Here is a 21,874-nt window from a genome sequence, read left to right as displayed (position 1 = left end):
CTAATCTTTAGATTTGTGTTTTAAACCTGTTCCTATCAGTTCGTTTGATGCAGTAAAGCTGACATTAAATCCTCTCAGTGGGACTTACCACTGAAGGGTTGGCTCTTCTTTGAAATGTTACACCAAATCCTGGAATATATTACTCATCAGGTGCCACTCAAGTGGAGCTCACAAGGTTTTTAGTAGGAGTGCTACTGTCTTATTCAAAAGAAAAAATGCCCATCACAATCTCTAAAAGCTTGTCCTGCTTTGTCAGAAAAATCGTGAAGAAACTGAAGATATTTAGTCATTGAAGATGAAGACAACTATTCAAATACTCATTATGAGTGTGCATATCTCTGAATTCTCATTTTCCTCAAGGCGGAACATCAGCTTAAGGCGAAAAATACAAACAAATAGCTTTTCTGATATCTGATATCATCTACTGGCATTGCCTCTCTTATCCAAGCAATCGCATTTTTATGATTTTATGTGGAGGTTAGCCTTACAGCAGTTTCTCCTCCTGTATGAGTTTTCTATAATTCAAGGATTCATTGCAATTTTCTGAGAACAGCTGACTAGTGTAGAGTAAAATATAGCATAACAAAGGATTAGTTTCATAGTGAAGTAGTTTTTCTGAAAAGGATGAGACAGAGAACAGAAAGCTCAGCCATACAGGAATATAAATCCAGCATAGTGCCTATTTTCATGGATGAATTGCTTTGTCAGTATCAGCACAGATAATAACTACAATGTTGTGATAGAGTTGACGTCCACGGAGGATTTAATGATGGCAAGTGATGAATTCAAAAGCCCTCAGAGGAAAACAGATGTCTACATTGAGGACTGCACTAGCCTTGTTCTACAGAAGATGTGAGGAGGGAACAACTCATGCATGCAGCTGTCTGGTAAAATGTTTGTACACATTTCTGCACACAGGAAACACAATAGTGATTTATTATTTTCTATCATAAGATGTCTCTTGCTTTAACCTTCTTCTACCTCTCCTCTGTACTCACTCTCTCCCCCCGCTTCTCTCAACACAGTTGAAGAGAGCAGAGCAATGATGCGTGTCTTAGTGAAACCTGGTGAATAGTAATGAACCGAGCCTGTGTGTCTATTTGAGGGAAAGCTAGAGGAAGACAGAGAGAGGGTAGGAAGGGGTTTGTGGGGAAAAGAGGAGGAGGAGGAGGAGGAGGAGGGTGGACTGTGAGTGAAAACAAGGCTTCTCTTGCAGCACTGATGCAGCACAAGCAGTGGTAAGAAGCACAGTGGTGACTGACAAGGGATGCAGTTGCATTAATCCTTTAGACCCTCATGTTCTCCTTTGCTCTGTGTCACACAGCTCATCAGCCATTCTAATCAGGAGGATGTGATTAACACATCACTGGTTCAAACCTTCAACAAACTGTATCTTTTCTCTGGATGTGCTTCATTATACAGTAGCCCCCCCCCCGTCACATCGACAAGGGGGAGGAGGGTGTATAAGCAGAGGAAACGGATGGAGGGGGAGAAGCTGGGAGTGAATGTGGCTCAGAGAGGGGCAACAGCACCTGCTGTCTTCATCCCAGATTCAGCAGGCAGAACTGGATTCTCCCTCCACGAGTGATGGACTGTTAGGAAGACAAAGAAAGGAGAGAACCCAAACTGAAACTAAAAGACTGTGAAAACACCAACATCTTCAGATCAGTGCTGATTTGAAGCCCTCATTTGGTCAGTTTTTTGGTCCTAGGTTTCCTGTATTAAACATTAAACCCAAAATGTCAATGCTGTCAGTACGTGCAGGATCTCACCTCCAAAGTTTTTCTCATCACCGTGAGAAAGCATAATCAATGAAATGTCTTTTTTTTTTTAAAACTGAGCGTCTGTACACAACTGAGGGATAAGTGACTGGAATATTCAGCAACTGGCTGCAAAGATCAACTGGAGTGCCAGGACTGAAAGGAAGGGAACAAACACAATAGACAGCCCCCCTACCTCAGCCCCTCTTTTATCCTTTTCCATCCAGGACTCATGGGCACTCTGCCAACATGAAATCTTAAGAACTCATTCAGAGAAAGCCAAAGAAAGAGACTTGTTTAAAATCAGGACCCATTCTCTCACAGTCTCTTGTTTTTCCTTACATTTCCCATGTGAAGAGGGATTTCTAGTTGCTGTTTTCTCCGACATCGCATCTGAGGAGTGGGAGGGGGGAGACGGGGGTCCAAGAATTGCCATTCATGTAACGTTTCGTCAGATTTGTGGATTGAGAGTATTGTGAGCGAGTGATCTCCCATCTGAGCCCCCTTTCGCCTCTCTTTTTCTCTCTTCTCTATCCTCTCTCTCCCAGTTTTCATTCTGCTTTTACTCCCCCTGTCTCCCCACTCTCCTGCTCACATAGTAACTCCTCCCCCCCCCCCCCCCCCCCACTACCCATTGTCTCTCCATACAGTATTAGGCTGAGGGGATGCCATACTCATTCCAGCAAGGGACGCAGGAGAGGGGAAAAAGAGGTAAGAGTCAGAATTATAGCATAAGAATGTATCCGGCACTAAATGCACGTCACCGTTACTCTCAGAAGTGTAAAGTGTGCCGGGCAAAATAGCTGTTTTTTAAAAGAATGACAGTGAGGATGCCAAGCTGCTTTACTGATACTCTGGGGCTTTCATGTGTTGTCTGCAGTGTTTCAATGTGTTGTTCTTGTGGAAGGAGGTACATTGTTTTTGTAATATAGGAAAAGAGTGATGCAAGGATAAAGAATCAGGTGCCACCCTTTTATCTTCGAGACTAGTTCTAAATGTCAATTAGTCATTTGATGTGTTGTTATAGCTTCGCATCCCTCATAGGAAATGTCTACATGGCTCATTTCTTTCTGTCAAAAGAACAGAGGAATTTTTGAAAATATAATAAATATCTAAAGCCAATAAAAACGTCTGGACACAGTTTTCCTGGACTGCCTTCCAGCAGAGAGGGACCATGGTCGTTGTTTAGGGATTAGCGATAATCCTCCCTGTGGCTGAGATTCACCTTCTTGTCTGGAGTCTGACACAGTGGCTTTACTAATTTATGCTGAGACATGCATGAGAACCAGCTCCCTGGAGCTCAGGGGCACAGTTTTTTTTTTCTAACCTGGAAAAAGGCTTATCAAGTAAACACTTTCCCTTTATCTGAAGTTAATGTTCTCTGTCAGAGGCCATGTGGATACCTAGCAAATGTGAGACCATTAATCAAGAATTTTCTGTGTGTTAACAGCTCAATGTTTTTTCAGGCTGACTAAAGTGTATAAACCACCATTGGCTTCATTCTGTCTCTCTTTAGAACAAAGTAAGGACTGTTTGGATAAAGTTAGGGTGGCATTCACCCTGAATGAAAAAGAGAAAAAGGTCAAATATGTGAAACTATCCCACAAAGTCTTTATATACTCCTTTTGAACAGGTGCATAAAAGTAAGACTAGAAGTGGTTCTCAGTGCTGGACAGTTGCAGTCTAGTACAGGAAGCTTTGTGTGCTTTTTCAGGGAAAAAAAGGGAGGCTGTCTCAATGGGGCTTTTGTTGTTTGACTTGGAGACAGCAAAAGCACAAGAAACTCTGACTGACAAATACCTGGCCCCTCTGTGCCTCAAATATCTCAGCGTTGCACTTGATACAATGTCAACAAATGCCTCCTCTGTCCTCTATAGTAACGTGTTTCCTCTCTGTCCACAAGGTTTTCTCATGTTTTTATAAAGGCCACTGTTCTCTGAGCAGACATCTGGGTGAGCATATTTGGCCTGCATAGCTCAAGCGCTGAGCCTCTGCTTGCTGAGGGGTTGAAAAGGGTCCAAAGCACTTTCTACAGTTTAGTGCTCGAAATAGTGGTAAACCGTCTGGTGATTGAGTCCAATATTAGAAAAGTGTCAACCTTCTCAAAGGTTAAAGAGTCAAAGGAGTATAATTGAACTTATAATGAAATCAATCAAGCATATTAGTAGGGTTTCTATGCATAAATTATGCTTGCCTAATCAGTACGATGGCTTTGATTAAAGAGGCACAAGAGCCACTGCATGTAAAATATGAACTTTATATGTGCCCGAACATTTTGGTCATTAATAAAAACTGCTACCTTTGCCCAGTGGTTGAATCAAAATGCTGATGTAATGATCTTCTTTGTGCTTGTAGAAATCAGGCAGAGGGTTGCTGCAGAATAGAGAAATACTTTATGTAATCTTCAGAAACGGAATCCTTTTCATTAACATTGCACTTTTTCCCTGTGGACAGTGATTTAAAACGGCATTTTTAATCAAAGATTATTCTGTAAATTCCCTAGCGGAATTGAATAGCTGGCAGGGTATTTCTGTAAGATTCAAGCATCGAGTAGGGGTCCATTCATTTGAGTTTGTGCTCTGAAAAATACAATTCCTTCACTCCGAAGACTAACAAGACAGTTTCATTATACCCCCCGGGCCTCAGATGAATACTTACAGTTCCTTTGGTTAATTATTCATGCCCATGTGAGTTTTAAATTGTGAATGTTTTCTGCAGCTTGGCCTTGTTCTGCCCTCTTTTTGCTATCAAGCCTTCAGTCTTTTTTCAAATGCCATCATGCACTGATTTTGTATTTTTGTCTTCAAATTGAACCACAACTGTGTCTTATGGCTTTCTATTCCTATGTGAGTTTGTTCTAACATTTCATGTAGGGTTCAAAGCCATTGGATACACACTGGATAGTCACCCAAAGAACTGCGTATGAAGACTTTTTTGACAATATTTGAATTTTACTTTTGCTATAACTCTCCACTATTTGCAAATGTTATTTATCACAGTTCAAACTAGTCAATGAACAACTGAATCCAAACATAATGAAACAAAAGATCATCAATATTTATAAAATTGAGCCTCTGTGGCATCATGATAGCCCAGAATGTTTGTATTTAAGTGGAATTTCAGGAATAATCAAGCCTCTCCTGTTGACCAGGGTCCCCTAAGAGGACATTACAAATATTTTACAACAGTATCTAAAGAAATGACACCCTGTCTAGTTCTAACAGAGTTACTTTGAGTTTAAAAACCTACCGTCTAATAAAGCTTTACAAACCTAAATGTACTTAAATCACGTTTTGAGCTGTAGCAGTGCTAGGCCACATCATATCAGTTACATTTTATTTAAAGGAAATAACATTTATGAATTTCAAGTCACCACAACTCCAGTAATATTGGGTAGATTTAGAGCTAGAGCTAACTATTTAATGATTTTTATGTTTTAAAAATATGTTTATTTCTCTTTTATGATGGAAGCCAGAAGTGGAGGACACTAGACTCTACTTTTAAACTGTATTATCATCGATCCATGGTGTGCACTTTAGCCAGCTGAGCCATCACAGCTCTTCTATAAAGACCTCCAAATGTGGCCTCTAATGGCTCCTACCCCCTCCGTGGCAAGTGGACTTTTTCAAAAGGATTCCAACAGCATTCAGGCTTCTGACCTCAATAACTTTCGAATGTCTCTTGACTTTAAACTAGGAGGTATTTAACCGTTAACCTTTGATGCCTTAAAAATATATGAGAGTGTCTTTATTTTAAATGCCACAATCCTAACTTAAATTTACTGTATTTGTTTTTTACCTGCTTTGATATGTTCAAATCCATAGCAGTAAAACCTTTTTGCAGACCAACGAAGAAACATGACATACAACATACAGCCGGATAGCTTGGCATGGTACCACCACCTGTTAATGACTGCTATAGTGTGAAACAGACAAGACTTGCTGTACATGTGCATGTCTTTGCACAAGCACAAGATAAAGAAAAAGGGGACCAACTTATAGAAAAACAGCTCCATAGCACTACTGGTGGTCAAAAACTTCACAGGGAACCTTTAACGTACCAAGCAGCAGTGCCTGAGCTACCTGCTTTAAATAATTAGCAGAAGCTACAAAACTGTGTATCATTACGAAATGGCAGCCCTGCAAAATGAGGGTTGAAAATGTATCCGATTAAATGATGCTTTTCTATTTATACATCAATAAAGTACATATTGGATCCAAATCAGACAATTTGAATCCCCTCCTGTCTCTGGAGGCCACTACTGAGAACCAATGTGTTTTTTTCTCACATCACAATGTGTTGATTCTATCTAAAATTGGTACAGATCATGATGTAAACAGTAAACAGATCAGCAGGAGATCAAGTCAGCTCAACACAAACACAAATATCACTGCAATGCGATGTGGACACCTGCTGACTTGTCATTTCCTATTTCCATGCAAAAATTTGGCATCTAGCCTAATTAAAATATAGTTTAGTCATTTTAGACTTTCATCAAGAGACAGACAAAACAAACTGTCTATATCTCAGGGGATCAACTTTGCTTCATCTGTTTATGTTTTGACTTGCATAAAGTGGTATTCAAGGAATACAATCCTGGGGGAACATCTTATGCGGGTTCCTTAAATTTGTATATCTCTTTCTGCATCACCTAAAGCAAAACAAGAAGGGACAATTTGCTATAAAAACCTCCCCATTGTAACTTCTATTATTTGTAGCACCACAGACAGTTTTCCCCCAAATCAAGAACCTGTTTAATGAAGCAAGATAACTGCCAGTAAATCAGCTCTACTTCTGTACCAGATGTTAGGGGGGTATCGGTTGTTTAGTTTTACTATGCACAGTTGTTCAAACAGGTTCTATAATCAGGTTTTTTTAGATAGACATCTGGTGTTGCCATGACTCAGGTATTCATTCCAAACTACTGGGGGATTAAACTTATTTCATAATGATAAGATCTCTCAAAGCACCAGAAGCCTGTTCCAGGAGTTATATTTTGACCACTGATATTTTGATTCTACAGCACGTTTTTCAGATAATCATGCATTAGTGGGAATAGATGCCTGCTGTAGATGTTTGGCTGGGGGGAAAGCATTTAGGCACACCCTCCTTTACAGGCAATCACCTGAACAAGTGTTTTGTTTTGTTATCTGTCAACAGATGTTACGAAAGGAAGAACTCACCACTTCTACGTGTTCTACATGGATGCATCCCTCTATAAAGATGCAGAAGACGCAGCAGGCACCAGTGAGACACCCAAAGCGACGAAAGCCCAGGTCAAATCTAGAGATAAAAGGTACGTACATAATCAATTAAATGACAATGGTGTGGCTGAAGTTACTTGCAGTGTAACATCTTTTTTTGTTTCTCAAATGTTTTGCAAGTGTGTTTTCTTTCCATAAATAGATGTTTTCATAGGATTCCTTGAATAGAAAAAGCAATCACTGAAAAGCTTATGTGTAAATAACACAAATATTTGTTAATTAATTAGACACTTGAATATAATAGGGAATAACACTGGGACATTGAGTGTTGGCTGGTAAGGATCAGGTTATTTAAGTATGTTGTGTGTTGGAATGTAAGCATCATATTCAGTTTATGAAACTCACGTCCATGTAAACGAGTGCTTTTATTTTCCTATTTTAAAGTCTGGAAGTATAATGTAAAATAAAAACAGGACTAAACTGTATTAAAAATAGACCATTTAATTGAAATAGATTTCATATGATTTAATTACATATTTTTTAGGCTAATTGAAAGCTCCAAACTTCAAAACTTGTTGAGTAACACATGCATCTTGCTAGCTGTCTAATGTCACTAAAGTTACCAGCTAACTGAAAAAGCAATAAAGAAAACTTACCAAAGCCAACATGCATTATCATTTTCATACTATATTTTAAAGTGTATCCTCACTTCATTAAAAGGTCTACAATTCATAGCTAGTTAGCTAAACACATGCATGCCTACCTGCCATGCTTGTGTGTTTACTACATCAGTAAGGGAATGTTGAGCTAACGTTAGCTACTAGCTCTGTCAATCAAATCGTCACTTGCAGCTGTTCTCAGATCAGTCAGTGGGATTCTCAGACCACAGCAGAAGGTTTCCCCGAGCAGCTAGTTCATGTGACTTAAAATAGTTTTATATACAAGTAAAAAGAACAGCTAGGGACTACAGTTTTACATTTTCCGCTTCGACTCGTCCTTGTGACATGTCTCTGTTTGTGGAGGACCCAGCTCACTTCTCTAAATCCAGACTGAAGTCAGATCTCGTTGCCCATAATGTCGCGCTGCCACATACCAAGAGCAGAAAGGAGGTTTATGTGGATTTGCACTTAAAACACATCGTTCAGAAAAACGCAGGAGATTTCTCTAGCGACGATGAGGATCAAGAACAAGATTTGGCAGTGAGTTTTTTTTTAAACTGTTCGTGTTTTTGCGTCAGCATTGTCCTAAAATTAGGCCACCTTTTGGTATATCACAACCTGCATTTTGGTGTAGTTTAACCTGATGATTGTGCTGAGTTTAATTAGGCAATTTGTGGGACCACTCGGATTATATACTTTGGTATAAGTAGCATAAAAACTACTCAACTAGAAGTAAAAGTCTTGCATTCCAATTTGTAATTAAGTAAAAGTTAAAAAAGAATTAGCATCAAAATGTCCTTTAAGTACCAAAACTTAAATTAGTTCTGCAGAAAGGCACATTTAAAAAACAGATTTTATCTTATTTTTTCTTACATTTGTTGGTGCATTATTGTGTTCATTGCTTTAATGTTGTCCTTGGTGAAGGTGGACTTTATTTTATAAACTACTGTAGCTTAGCCTGTAATAATGTATGATAATGTCATGTACATGTTGATTTATATTTTGTATTAATAACCTAAATCTGCAAAGTAACTAATAACTAAATATGTAAAATCAATGCAGTGGAGTAAAAGTACATAGTAGTATAATGTGAAAATACTCAACTAAGGTTAAAATGTTTTACTTTAGTACAGTGCTTGAGTAAATGTACTTAGTTACATTACACCACTGGAGACCATTAGTTCCCTCTACTTGCATCTGAGAATCTACCCCCCAAAAATGTGCTTTGGTACATAATAAATAGCCAATATTGCTCAATATTTGTCAACAATGCTGCGTTCAATGACACCATCAACTTTACTTGATAATGAGGGGATGTTGTTCACGTTCATAGTGTTAATTGTGTGAACTGAAATAAACCAATGGTCAGCAGGTGTAAGGGGGGGAGGGGGAGATCTGTGTCACTGCTACCAAACACTCCTCTCAGCTTGCTGTAGCATTTTAGGTCATTGACCACTGAGCCCCCAGCTGTATAGTTGGTATAGATTTACACGAGACGCTTGAGACGTTGGCTTCTTTCAACAGAGTCTTGTGCATGTGCTCACTACACCTGTCACACTCATTTATGTTGGCCAAGGAGAGCACATGCACTTGAAGCATGGAAGTGGTTTCTGTGTCGTGGGGTAGAAAGACTTTCGGGGCATACTAAGTTTAGTTTATTAAAGAATATCCCCTACTATTACATAATGTGAAGACAACCGCCCATAGAATTGTAACCAATGCTGATATTTCAATTGATCGATGAGGCAATTAAATGAATTGGCAACTGCTCACATCCAGTAAGGAGTTTAACTCATTATTCCAAGATCAAATATTCCGATTGCAGCTTTTCAAATAAAAAATTGTGATGCCTTTGTCTTTAATATGAAAATAAATATGAGTATCTTTTGTGTTTTTTCATGTTGGAGAGGCAAAAAAAGCTATTTGATGTCACCCTGTGCTCTGGGAAACTTGGATGGACATTCTTCAATAATTAATAGCGACATTACATAGATCAAATTAAATTAAGTAAACGATATTGGCAGACTAATCGATAATAACAAGTTTAAGTTGAAGTTTAGTTGATGCACTGCTGATTCAGTCGATCAATACACCTATCATAATTATATGAAAAGCCAGTATCTATTAATACACAGGCCCTCTGAGATATTGTTGTCCTCGTTCACCTTTTCCACCATTTTCAGTGTTTCTAAATTGTCCGTTTTAAATAGGTGAATGTTAGAAGCTACAGGTCGTACAGGACCCAAAGTAGGTGAATCTTGAACCGTTTTGTGAACTGGATCCTCGGGATGTTTTTCATGGTCTACATCCCACACCTGGAAACTGCTGGCATTTAAGCTGCAGCCTTTTTTGTGTCTCAAACGGCATTCATGTAATTCAGTAAAATGTGTTTTGGTAGGACAAAGAGGAGGAGGAGGATGCAAAGATTCTGGACCCAAATACCTTAACCGATGATGACCTCAAGGCTGCACTGCTCGAACATGGTGTTAAAGCTGGGCCAATAGTTGGTGAGTTTGCTTTGTTTTGATGAAAATGTTATTTATTATTCACTCTACTTATTAAGGGCTGTCCCTCTCTTTTAAAAAAACAACTAATTGCTATAATACTGTTCTTTTATGTTAGCCTCCACTAGAGCCTTGTACGAGAATAAGCTCAGGAGACTGCAACAGTCAGAAGGACAAGGCCATGTCAATGGAGTAGAGAAAGGTGTTTTGTACTCTGACAGTGAAGAGGAGGAGGAACAAGGAGAAGAGGAGAGAATGAAGAATCAGGTATGACTATAAATGTTGTCAATTCTTCTCTAGATTTGTTTTGTTTGTTTGGTATCATTTCATTTGAATGTTTTCTCTGACCTCCACAGGTTCAGAAGCAGCAAAAGAAGAAACCGCTGAACAGTCAAACCAAGCACAACAAGGCAGCAGTAAGGTGAGACAAATTGTAGGAAGGTTACTTGTATATATTGTGTATAGTTCTTCTGAATTACCTGAAATCTGGGAGCTTACCTGTAATACTTTTTCCTGTAGTGACCCTTAGTGGTTATAGGTTGTAACTGTAAACTTGTTTGTTTATTTAGAATGAGCCTTTACATTTTGAGTGTCGGTGTATTGTGTTTTCAGAATGGTGATTTTGTTTACCCGCAGTGCTTTTTACTCTCATCAAGGCTGGTAAATATTACAGATGTTCACACTTTTGCACAAAGTTCTCCAGATACACTGATGGTTTTTGTGTTTGATTGGGTTGACCTCTTGTAGCGTGTTCATGCTACTAGAAAAAGGGAACCTAGTCCCAAGAGGAATTTGGGGAATGTGATAAAATCATCGGAGCAGAGTCGGCCTCCCCGCTCACAGATTCCCGGAGGAATTACTAAAGCATCCCCTGTAGATCAACGCTCGGGATTAGGATCAGGGGTAGGCTGGTCTTGTTTCACTTCTCTTGTGGATTTAAAATTCTCTGCATTCCTTGCTGAGACTGTAGCTTTATTGTGTGTACTTCTCAAGCCACCGATGGGATATTTTTTTGTTTTGCAGCCAAGGGTATCTCACTGGTGTATGGATTGGGTCATGAAAGATACCTATTTTTTTTTAACCTATATAATATTATTGTAATATCCTTGCAGTTTCCATCTGGACCACAATCAGTTTTGTCCAATGGCGGCTCATCAATCTCCTCTCAGCCCTTCAGTATCACTCTAATGGTTGAGGAGGAAAGTTAATCTTACATGTTTTTAAACACACGTTCCACTTCTTATAAATGACTCTATGTCAATTATTTCAAATGTTTTGTTTGTGAGTAATAACCGCCAGAGCGCTCACTTAGTCATGTACTGTAACTCTAAAAAAACAGGTGGAGAGGCGGAAGTCACTCTCTTCTAGCACAGACACTGAGAGAGACTTGAATGGGAGCAATGTGCAAGAACATTGGTCGCGGTCCAACAGGGTCAGTAGCGTTCATGTCAGTCACACTTAAGCTCAACTGTTGGTGGAGGTTAAGGTTGTTGGGAGAGGTTCACTGGAGGTTCGAGGAATTTCAGACGACTAAATCATAACTTGTTACGCCTCCTTCCTTCAGCCGGACAAACCTATTGTGGACATGTGCACCGTGAAGAACCAGTCTCCGTACTACACTCCAAAGGAATCTCCTTATAAACAGAAAATGAAGGCACAAATTATATATTTTTCTATTGTTATTCTATTTGACTTGATGGGGGTGTGTGTTGTCTACAATAACACACTTGGTTTGTTGTAACCCCTTTATACATCAGTGTCACTTGAACCAGAAAATGGCACACACTAATCACACTATGTGTCAGATTTCTTCTGATTACATTAACAATCACCTTTTTTCCTTCCTTTCCACCTGGCTTGCTGGACTCTGCTGTCTGGGACACATCTCTGTTTTTCTCTTGTCCACTTTTACACTGAATTCTGCTCTTTTTTCCAGCCTTCTCAGGAGCCTGTGAAAGATACATTTAAAGAGATGTTTTCAAACATGGAATCTTCTCCCACAGGGATGTGGTAAGCACCAAACCAAACAGAACAGTTGGACTTGATATAGCATGATATAGAACCCTTTTTTTGCACTCTGAACCACTGTCTGCCACAATTTTCTCTGCATGTAAACTATTATAAACTTAAACTTTCTGTTGTATTACAGTGCCACTCGACGGAGACCTATTAAAGGTGCAGCAGGGAGACCCGTCCAGTATGCATACCCAGACACTCCCACCAGTCCCATCACCCTCCAGAGACGAAAGGTGGAGCGCCGCCTTGTGCCCATCCATATACAGATTTTGGTTTTCATCATCGTGGCTTGCCTACTTTATATCATTTATGTTTGTGTTGAGGACAACTCATTTAGTCCATTTGTTGCCTTACTGGACAGTCTAGACCCGGGTTCAGAAAGTGAGGAGGGGCTTATGCTTCAGGCTGAGATACAGGACACAGCAGTTTTCTCTGGACAGGAGTAATTCTGGCTTTCTTTAATCCAGTACATTGACATACAGACATAAGCTTTCTTTTGGTGGTGCAAACCACATCAGGGAGCACATATTGCTTGACTATTGACTGTGTTTTTGTGTCTGTATGGGAGCAAACCAAAAGTCAAGCTTCACAGTTTTATATATTTTGCTTATAGATGTTACCGAAGTGCTATCTATCATAGTAGTTGAAAGAATAGCTAAAACACTGATATTAAGCAGAGACTTTAAAAGATGTTCTCAAAGTTATAAATAATAAAGTGTAATGCTATTGTTCTTTTCTATTTTCTAGCCCAAATTGTGTCATTTTCAATCAGTTCGTATGTATTTTTTTTAACATTTCAACCATGTTTCAATAAAGGATGTTTTGCTTCATACTTGTTGGTGTTTACTGAGAGTAAAAAAGATTACGCAGATATAAAATCAGCAGGGATCTTTAGCTACAACCAGCACTATTATAAGTGTAGGTAATATACACGCCAGCAGGTGGCTCTCATTCAACAAACCTGAACCTGGACTAATTTAGCCTGCAAAGAGCCACAGTGAACGTTTTCCGCCGTCATAACAGACGACATGACAGAATCGGGGCAAAAGTTCAAAATATTCAAGTTTTTAAAGATCGTTATTTGTAGTTTCCTCATTACATGCCTGCTGTTGTTTACTATAGCATCTATCAGGACTCTTTCACTGGACCTTAATGTCGGACTTCAACTCGCACGTTGGGAAAAGACGAATAACATCTCGCTTGTCATAGACCACCACCAGAGAGAGGAGCTTCTTGCACATTTTAAAGGTAATGTTCGCTTGCAACAGTCCGTGAATTATGCATTAGCGTTGCCCTTTGACGACATCTCTGGAATAAAGGTGGAGAAGACACCAGCGACAAACGTTAACTAGCTTTTCTTTTTTTTATATATATCAATGTGAATTTCACCAGAAGCTATCCGGATCCCCACAGTGTCATTCTCAGAGAAGGAGAGCAACACCACCGCGCTGCTTGAATTTGACAGGCTGCTCCGAGAGGTAAACAAAAGGCTGAGACTGCTGTGAACGTGACGTCATTAACGTTATAGGTGTAGTTTGAAAAAAAGGCTCCAGTGTTTATTTGTGTTGCTAATGCTAAGACTGCTAACCATATAGAGCTGTTTACTAGCTAACAACTTGAGCTAACGTTAGCTAAACGTTAACTAAACCTCATGATTTGTTTACAGCACACAGTAGAGTCAAATTCAGGCCAATGTTTACAATGGCAAATCGAAAGTGCATCACTCTACAGGTGCTAGCTACTAATATACATGTATAGCTTAACTTTGTCTACAGTAACAATCATTTATTTTAATACGGGGTTTTAATTAAAACATTTAATATCCCAATTGAACTTATTCTCCGACCTCCAGTCTGTTACTCTTAATTTATACACTTATACTATTTTTATTAAGTGAATGAATGGACTAATCAATACAGTATTGCAGTTTTACATGTTGTGTAACAAAGTCAGACATATCTAAAAAGGCTTTAGAAGGTCTACTCTAGAAGTATATTAATGTTTGTCAAAATATAACAACCTTTATTCCATAGTACATTTATTCCATAAATGTATTCGATAGTAAATCAACTAAGATGCTGGATCACTTTTTGTTAAACATTCAACCTTCATTTTACACAAGCTTTATGGCATTCTCAGGGTTATTTTTGCACACGTGAGAGCTCAACAAACGTGTCAAAAGGGTATTAAACTGACATTAGTTTGTAAAAGATGGAGTTCCCACTTTAAACATGGACTACTCTGTCAGCCTTCCCAACAGTTTTCTCTTCAAGCTTGATTCGCCATGAATTGGTGGCCAACTACAGCCACCTGTTTTGGGTGCAAGGATCACATCCTGACCTGGTGCCATACCTGCTGCTCGCTCACATCGATGTAGTACCTGCCTCAGAAGCGGATGGCTGGGAGGCGCCACCATTTTCTGCCCAGGAGATTGATGGCTTCATCTATGGAAGAGGGACCATAGACGACAAGAGCCCTGTAATGGTGAGAGAACAAAGCTTATTTTGTGTGATTGCTGTTAAACAGAGTTGATCTATATACTAATTACCTTCTCATATGCCCGGGAGACTAAACCCATGTGCTTTATTATTCCAGGGAATACTCCAGGCACTAGAGTACTTGCTGAAAAAAGGCTATGCTCCACGCAGAGGATTTTACATCGGTCTTGGTCATGATGAAGAAGTATGTTAAATATTCATTAAACACTACTTGTGATCCTTAATAACACCTTTTAATAGATCTGAATGTTTGTGTCTTTTCACATTTCTTTTAACAGGTCAGTGGTTTCAAGGGGGCGTTGAACATAGTGCGTATAATGAAGCAGCGCAGTGTGCGGCTTTCGTTTGTCCTGGACGAGGGCCTTGCTGTACTTGACGGAGTCATCAGTGGTCTTCAAGGACCTGCTGCGCTGTGAGAACCTCTCATTCTCTAGTGTAAACACGTAATTTAGTTTGCAGCTGTTCAATGGTAAAGGTAAACTATTTGGCCAATAAATCACAACAAACTAACACGTTTAAAGCATAAAATTGCATGTCTCCATTAAATTGTATATAATAAGTTAGTTAGTTTGATTGATATTTCACATCTGTGTTTAATGCGTGTGTATTTGTTTTGTAGAATTGGAATCAGTGAAAAAGGTTCAGCGACTGTAAAACTTAGTGTGTCTATGGCCCCTGGTCACTCCTCAATGCCTCCGCGTGAGACCAGCATTGGATCTTGGCTGCAGCAGTCAAAAGGTGAGTGGTATGTTTCCTTAAAATGTACATTTTTAGTTCATTTTATTTCCTTAAAATGATTGAATGAATTCATCTTTGTGTGCATGCATGCTGCATACTTGCTGTTTTCTCAGACTAGAGGACAACCCTATGCCGAGATTATTTGGTCATGGGCCTGAACGCGAAACATTTGAGCACCTGGCGCAAAAGGTAAATGAAATCAACTTTGTCCACTAAATACCATAACATATAGTACATTAGAACTCTCACTGTTGTTCATTTGTTTCTCATTCTTGTCTTTAGTTTGGGCTCCCAATGAAGTTCATAATGTCAAATTTGTGGCTGTTTGCCCCACTTCTTGGCAGGTATTGCATCATTAAAATAACTCAGCATGTCTCCTTATGATTTTGACCATTGAAATGAATCATTTAGCATGTTTGATGTTACAGGATACTTGAAAGAAAACCAGACACTAATGCTTTTGTAAGGACAACCACAGCAGTCACCATGTTTAATGCTGGAGTTAAGGTACAGTTTATCAAACAGGTTAATTCACAGGATATTAGATTGCAAGACTGCATTCTTCCAAACCTAAATACTCTTCTAAATTGTAGGTGAATATCCTCCCTTCCCTTGCTGAAGCTTATGTAAATCTACGAATCCACTCGGCACAGTCATTACAAGAGGTAAAATCCGATATTTGATTCTGCTTTTGGATAATTCCGGATGTCTCTGCATAAGTACTTTGAGCTAAAATAGGTGCTTTCTGTCTAGGTCCTGGACCTTATCCAGTCTACAGTGGGTGACCAACGAGTGAAGATAGAGCTTGTTGATGGGTTTGACCCTCTGCCTGTGAGCTCTGCAGATGAAAAGTCCTTTGGTTTCCAGATCATTAAGAAGACAGTGCTGGACATCTTTCCAACAGTCACAGTTGCTCCAGGTAAAATGTTCCAGCTAAGTTAAATTGTATAAATATTTTTGCTAAAATATTCCATAACTGTTTGGATATAATATTATATGTGCAGGTATCTGTATTGGGAACACAGACAGTCGACACTTCAAAGACCTGACAAATGACATTTATCGCTTCGCCCCTGTCTGGTTTAAACCAGGTGACGCTCAGAGGTAAGGATCTAGTTTATCCAACACCGAATTGAACTAGTCTTGCTGCAGCAATTATCATAAGTTGCTTGAACAAAGTTATATTTGGCAAACTAGAAGACAGCTTGAACACATGAGCTTTCTGCTGTTGGTCACATTTTGATGTTGCAACCTTATGATGTAATGGTGTGACCTACTTTTACTGTTCAGACTTAAACTTCTTCTTGAACAAATATATAAGAATTGTATGCACAGTACCAACCTTTAGCCTAGTTTACACATCAGCTGTGGTAATAAAAAACAGCAAGAGGAAATCCAACAAAGATAACTTGTTTTCTTCTTTTTAGTTACCGTACATTTTCTTTTTCTTTTTTTTAGATTCCATGGGATCAATGAACGGATTTCCAAAAAGAACTATGAGGAGCTTGTAGTATTTTACTTCAGTCTGATTCAAAACTGTGATATTCAGAAGCTCCCCGAACCTCACAGCTCTGTCCATGAGCTCTAAAGAATATACTCTAGAAACTATGAGTAACAATCAAACAAATGCCATTTAAAAGCCTTTGATATTGGTATTTGTAATTTCAAAAGCACCCAATGTACCTCGACATCCAGTCCATCTGTTTTCAAAATATAATTTTCTTTGATCCTGTAATCAGATCACAGTAAAAAACAAACCGCTGTAATAAATAAAGCATCTTAACCTTAGCTCTTTAATCTTGTTTGATGACATACAGTTAGGACTTTGTTGTAAAGAAATTATAACGGGATAACTATGACAAGCTCTTTAGTTGTTTTAATCAGGATTTTGTGCAAAACTACTGTAATGATTTTTGAATGTAAAATGATGATGGAATTATTTTATGAAATGACTGATAACATTTTTGGTTGCACTGCTGCTTGTAATACCGTAGTACTTGAAATAAAATATAACTTGTAATACAATGACGGCATAATTACTTTTTGGCTGCTGATTGGAAATGCTGCTGGTATATTGAATGTGTTTTTTTAGTTGAATGAAGTACATAGATTTTCAAGGATTCTGTACCTTCAGTTGCTGGCTATTTAAAAAAACATCCTGATTTGTAAATGTGATTTGAATTTGCAAATACAACAAAGAAATTGTGACGGCGTGCTTGTTGTCATGTGATATATTTTATTTAGGTTTGGCAGTGAGATGGTGAAAAAGGTTGCAGGTTATAAGCCATTCTACTTCAGTGCTACTAGGATTGGAGGAATTAATACGGCTGCAACAATGTTTTAATGGAAAAGGCAGAATGAGAGGTCAAACGTGCATATTATATAACACGACAACATATTACGTACCAAGTATTAAAACTCAAAGGTTCCATACTGCTACATTTTTCAGCTGAAAGTAACTTTCTGTCCCTGCTGTAACTGAGGATGTTCGGCAATGAGGCCTTAAAAATGCAGCTAAAGGGGTTGGGCAGATTTAGGGGATGGGGAGAAGGAATACCACTCTTTCTTTTATGCAGGTGGATTTTTCTCTTTTATTTAGTTTTCAATTTAGAAGGGAACCCTTTCAACTATAGGTGTTTCTCAAATATAATTTTTAAAGTATTTTGTTTTTATGTATATAACTAACACGCCCACTAAAACCCTGGTTGCATTTAACCACCTGTTAATCAATAAGAAAACAATAGTAAGGAAAGGTGGTAAACAGCATTCCATCAGGGTCAGGGTTTTGACAGTTAGCAATTATGTTATGCAAGTCATGTTCCAGCACGAACATTTTTTATATGCACACAGATGATCTGGTTTTTCATCTTTCTTATACGTGCGCCAGGTTTAATTCTCTTCCGTCATCTTATTTCTCTTTCCTGCAGTGTAGCTGTGTACCTTTCTCACCAGGTAAGAAGTGATACAGAGCTGACTTTGTGAGGAATGCTCACAATTAAACAAACTAAAAATCTAACAGTTAAGAATAGAAAGTTGTTTCCTTTGCACCTAATTAATAACCCCAACCAAACGTCTATATGGGTAATGTACTTCTGGAAAAAGCTGTTTCACCATGATTAAAGGAATCATACAAAGGGTATGAAGACGGACAAAAAGTTAAACTGGGAACTATTTATCTCAAATAGAAATATGCATTGGTATAAATTTCCCCCTATAAATAATAAATTATACAACTTACTGCAACTTTGCTTGGTTGTGAATGTATTAATCCAAACTAAAAAAGATTAATTGTTAGAATTAAAAAATCAGTCAGTTTTCCCAGCATCACAGTTCTGAATATGTTGGATGTCCAATTTCTGTTTAACGTATTTCATTTATAATGTTGAACACATAGGCCATTTAAAAACTGATAGTAGTACTGTAGGTTTTTGTAAGAGCAGGCCTTGTTTTACTTTTTTTGTCCATCAAAACTAAACAAAGCTAAAACTGTTTAAACAACACTGTGCTGCTGACTGGGATGTTGTAAAAATAGCAGTTTAACCAGATTCTTCATATTACAGGAAGTATTTTTTTAATCGTTAATATGCAAAAGATTAGTTTTTTTGTAGTCGTCTTACAACACAGTAGCTTGCGGTGGTTCTCTCATTTGAACGTGTTTTCCATGAGTCAGCTTGTTCTTTGTTTAATGTGTCTTTTGTCTCATCGATCGGGACAAATCAAACAAGATGTGCAAATATTAGTGTGGGTAAGTTAAGGTATTTCTTTTCTATTAACTTATTAATTTAGCAATATTCATTATGATTTATTTACGTGAAGACATTCATTGCATAAATACTGGCAATAGGAAACATTTCTGTCTAAATATGACAAAGGCAGTTGCTGTATTGAAACCAAGGGCAAACCATACAACAGGGTAAATACACCAAAAATGATATAGATATGCAATACCGCATAATTAGGTAGTGCATGTCAGTTTGAATACTGGGAGTGAAAAAACAAGAAAGCAAACACCCAGCTGATTTAAGTACACCTTCAATAGCTGACACCTAACATAAATACTATTGTGTTTACACAGTACAAGGTGCTTGTATTATATCTTGGTGAACCATCATAAATAACATTGCATATTGACAGATATGAATCGGAAAATCAATGTTAAACTTAGTATGTATGTAAGTTCATGAATGTTTATGTGACACTCGATTTGTTTTCTGATCTGATTGTAATTGTTTTTGTTAGCTAACTGAAAAGAGGAGGAAGTAAAATGTGTAACCATTTCTTATTGTTAAGTATAGTGTATCAGTGACACCTACAATATGTTTTCTTAAATTAACTTAATGGTGATTAATATCAGGAAATGATATTTATAACAACTTCTGATAATTCTCCCAGTGCAGTAAAATGATACATGTGCAACACTTTTATGGCCGTGTGCAGCATTTGTAGAATTTTCTAAATACGAAATTTCTTGGGCATTTTTTGTGATGGCTTCGCCCATTCTTACATTTGTAAAAAGCTGTTGGATCTTTAGGGTCAGGATAGTGCCCCGTTTTGCCAGCACAGATGTTTCCAGTGGTTGTTGTAGTGGTAGGGGGGGTTGTTGTTGTGGTATGAGGCAGTGTAGTGGTGGTAGGGGGAGTTGTTGTTGTTGTGGTAGGGGGCAGTGTGATAGTTGTAGTGGGATTTTTTGTGGTGGTAGGGGGGAGTGTTGTAGTAGGCATCGTTGTGGTGGTAGGGGGAGTTGTTGTAGTAGGCATCGTTGTGGTAGGGGGAGTTGTTGTGGTAAGGGGGAGTGTTGTAGTGGTAGGGGTTGTTGTGGTAAGGGGCAGTGTGGTGGTGGTAGCGGGAGTTGTAGTAGGCATCGTTGTGGTGGTAGGGGGAGTTGTTGTGGTAAGGGGCAGCGCTGTGGTGGTAGGGGGGAGTGTTGTAGTAGGCATTGTTGTGGTGGTAGGGGGGAGTGTTGTGGTAGGCATCATTGTGGTGGTAGGGGGGAGTGTTGTAGTAGACATCGTTGTGGTGGTAGGGGGGAGTGTTGTAGTAGGCATCGTTGTGGTGGTAGGGGGGAGTGTTGTAGTAGGCATCGTTGTGGTGGTAGGGGGAGTTGTTGTAGTAGGCATCGTTGTGGTGGTAGGGGGGAGTGTTGTAGTAGGCATCGTTGTGGTGGTAGGGGGGAGTGTTGTAGTAGGCATCGTTGTGGTGGTAGGGGGGAGTGTTGTAGTAGGCATCGTTGTGGTGGTAGGGGGGAGTGTTGTAGTAGGCATCGTTGTGGTGGTAGGGGGAGTTGTTGTAGTAGGCATCGTTGTGGTGGTAGGGGGGAGTGTTGTAGTAGGCATCGTTGTGGTGGTAGGGGGGAGTGTTGTAGTAGGCATTGTTGTGGTGGTAGGGGGGAGTGTTGTAGTAGGCATCGTTGTGGTGGTAGGGGGGAGTGTTGTAGTAGGCATCGTTGTGGTGGTAGGGGGAGTTGTTGTAGTAGGCATCGTTGTGGTGGTAGGGGGGAGTGTTGTAGTAGGCATCGTTGTGGTGGTAGGGGGGAGTGTTGTAGTAGGCATTGTTGTGGTGGTAGGGGGGAGTGTTGTAGTAGGCATCATTGTGGTGGTAGGGGGGAGTGTTGTAGTAGGCATCGTTGTGGTGGTAGTGGGGAGTGTTGTAGTAGGCATCGTTGTGGTGGTAGGGGGGAGTGTTGTAGTAGGCATTGTTGTGGTGGTAGGGGGGAGTGTTGTAGTAGGCATCGTTGTGGTGGTAGGGGGAGTTGTTGTAGTAGGCATCGTTGTGGTGGTAGGGGGGAGTGTTGTAGTAGGCATCATTGTGGTGGTAGGGGGGAGTGTTGTAGTAGGCATTGTTGTGGTGGTAGGGGGGAGTGTTGTAGTAGGCATCGTTGTGGTGGTAGGGGGAGTTGTTGTAGTAGGCATCGTTGTGGTGGTAGGGGGGAGTGTTGTAGTAGGCATCGTTGTGGTGGTAGGGGGGAGTGTTGTAGTAGGCATCGTTGTGGTGGTAGGGGGGAGTGTTGTAGTAGGCATTGTTGTGGTGGTAGGGGGAGTTGTTGTAGTAGGCATCGTTGTGGTGGTAGGGGGGAGTGTTGTAGTAGGCATTGTTGTGGTGGTAGGGGGGAGTGTTGTAGTAGGCATCGTTGTGGTGGTAGGGAGGAGTGTTGTAGTAGGCATCGTTGTGGTGGTAGGGGGAGTTGTTGTAGTAGGCATCGTTGTGGTGGTAGGGGGGAGTGTTGTAGTAGGCATCGTTGTGGTGGTAGGGGGGAGTGTTGTAGTAGGCATTGTTGTGGTGGTAGGGGGGGGTGTTGTAGTAGGCATCGTTGTGGTGGTAGGGGGGAGTGTTGTGGTAGGCATCGTTGTGGTGGTAGGGGGGAGTGTTGTAGTAGGCATCGTTGTGGTGGTAGGGGGGAGTGTTGTAGTAGGCATCGTTGTGGTGGTAGGGGGGAGTGTTGTAGTAGGCATCGTTGTGGTGGTAGGGGGGAGTGTTGTAGTAGGCATCGTTGTGGTG

The 21,874-nt window shown here is 39.7% G+C and overlaps 2 protein-coding genes and 1 long non-coding RNA gene across 4 annotated transcripts; 2 read left to right on the top strand and 1 right to left on the bottom strand.

The window, feature by feature from the left end:
* Positions 1-761: 761 nt before the first annotated feature.
* On the bottom strand, positions 762-7,998 carry LOC134876708 (uncharacterized). 2 transcript variants are annotated; one of them, XR_010167494.1, is made up of 3 exons: positions 7,728-7,998; positions 6,944-7,043; positions 762-1,592 (listed from the first exon to the last, which is right to left on the bottom strand). It is a non-coding gene; the product is annotated as an uncharacterized LOC134876708 (long non-coding RNA). The 2 variants fall into 2 exon arrangements; XR_010167493.1 differs by having other exon boundaries at positions 7,621-7,733.
* On the top strand, positions 7,777-12,956 carry lemd1 (LEM domain containing 1). Its single transcript, XM_063901708.1, has 11 exons — positions 7,777-8,163; positions 10,022-10,130; positions 10,246-10,381; positions 10,473-10,548; positions 10,740-10,787; positions 10,875-11,030; positions 11,240-11,327; positions 11,468-11,559; positions 11,692-11,781; positions 12,064-12,137; positions 12,277-12,956. Exons 1-11 carry the CDS (start codon positions 7,969-7,971, stop codon positions 12,587-12,589), a joined length of 1,377 nt encoding a protein of 458 aa, XP_063757778.1. The 5' UTR covers positions 7,777-7,968; the 3' UTR covers positions 12,590-12,956.
* A 160-nt stretch (positions 12,957-13,116) lies between these two features.
* Positions 13,117-17,404, top strand: LOC134869919 (N-fatty-acyl-amino acid synthase/hydrolase PM20D1.2-like). Its single transcript, XM_063891876.1, is given in 15 exon segments — positions 13,117-13,391; positions 13,536-13,621; position 14,283; positions 14,392-14,627; positions 14,739-14,825; positions 14,920-15,053; positions 15,261-15,355; positions 15,358-15,379; positions 15,493-15,568; positions 15,662-15,723; positions 15,808-15,886; positions 15,973-16,044; positions 16,133-16,298; positions 16,384-16,483; positions 16,838-17,404. Coding segments are annotated over 15 exon segments (1,566 nt in total). The 5' UTR covers positions 13,117-13,171; the 3' UTR covers positions 16,968-17,404.
* Positions 17,405-21,874: the final 4,470 nt, after the last annotated feature.

This window comes from Eleginops maclovinus, chromosome 1 (genome assembly GCF_036324505.1).
Source record: "Eleginops maclovinus isolate JMC-PN-2008 ecotype Puerto Natales chromosome 1, JC_Emac_rtc_rv5, whole genome shotgun sequence".
Classification (NCBI taxonomy): domain Eukaryota; kingdom Metazoa; phylum Chordata; class Actinopteri; order Perciformes; family Eleginopidae; genus Eleginops; species Eleginops maclovinus.
This window is presented reverse-complemented; position numbering and strand designations above follow the sequence as displayed.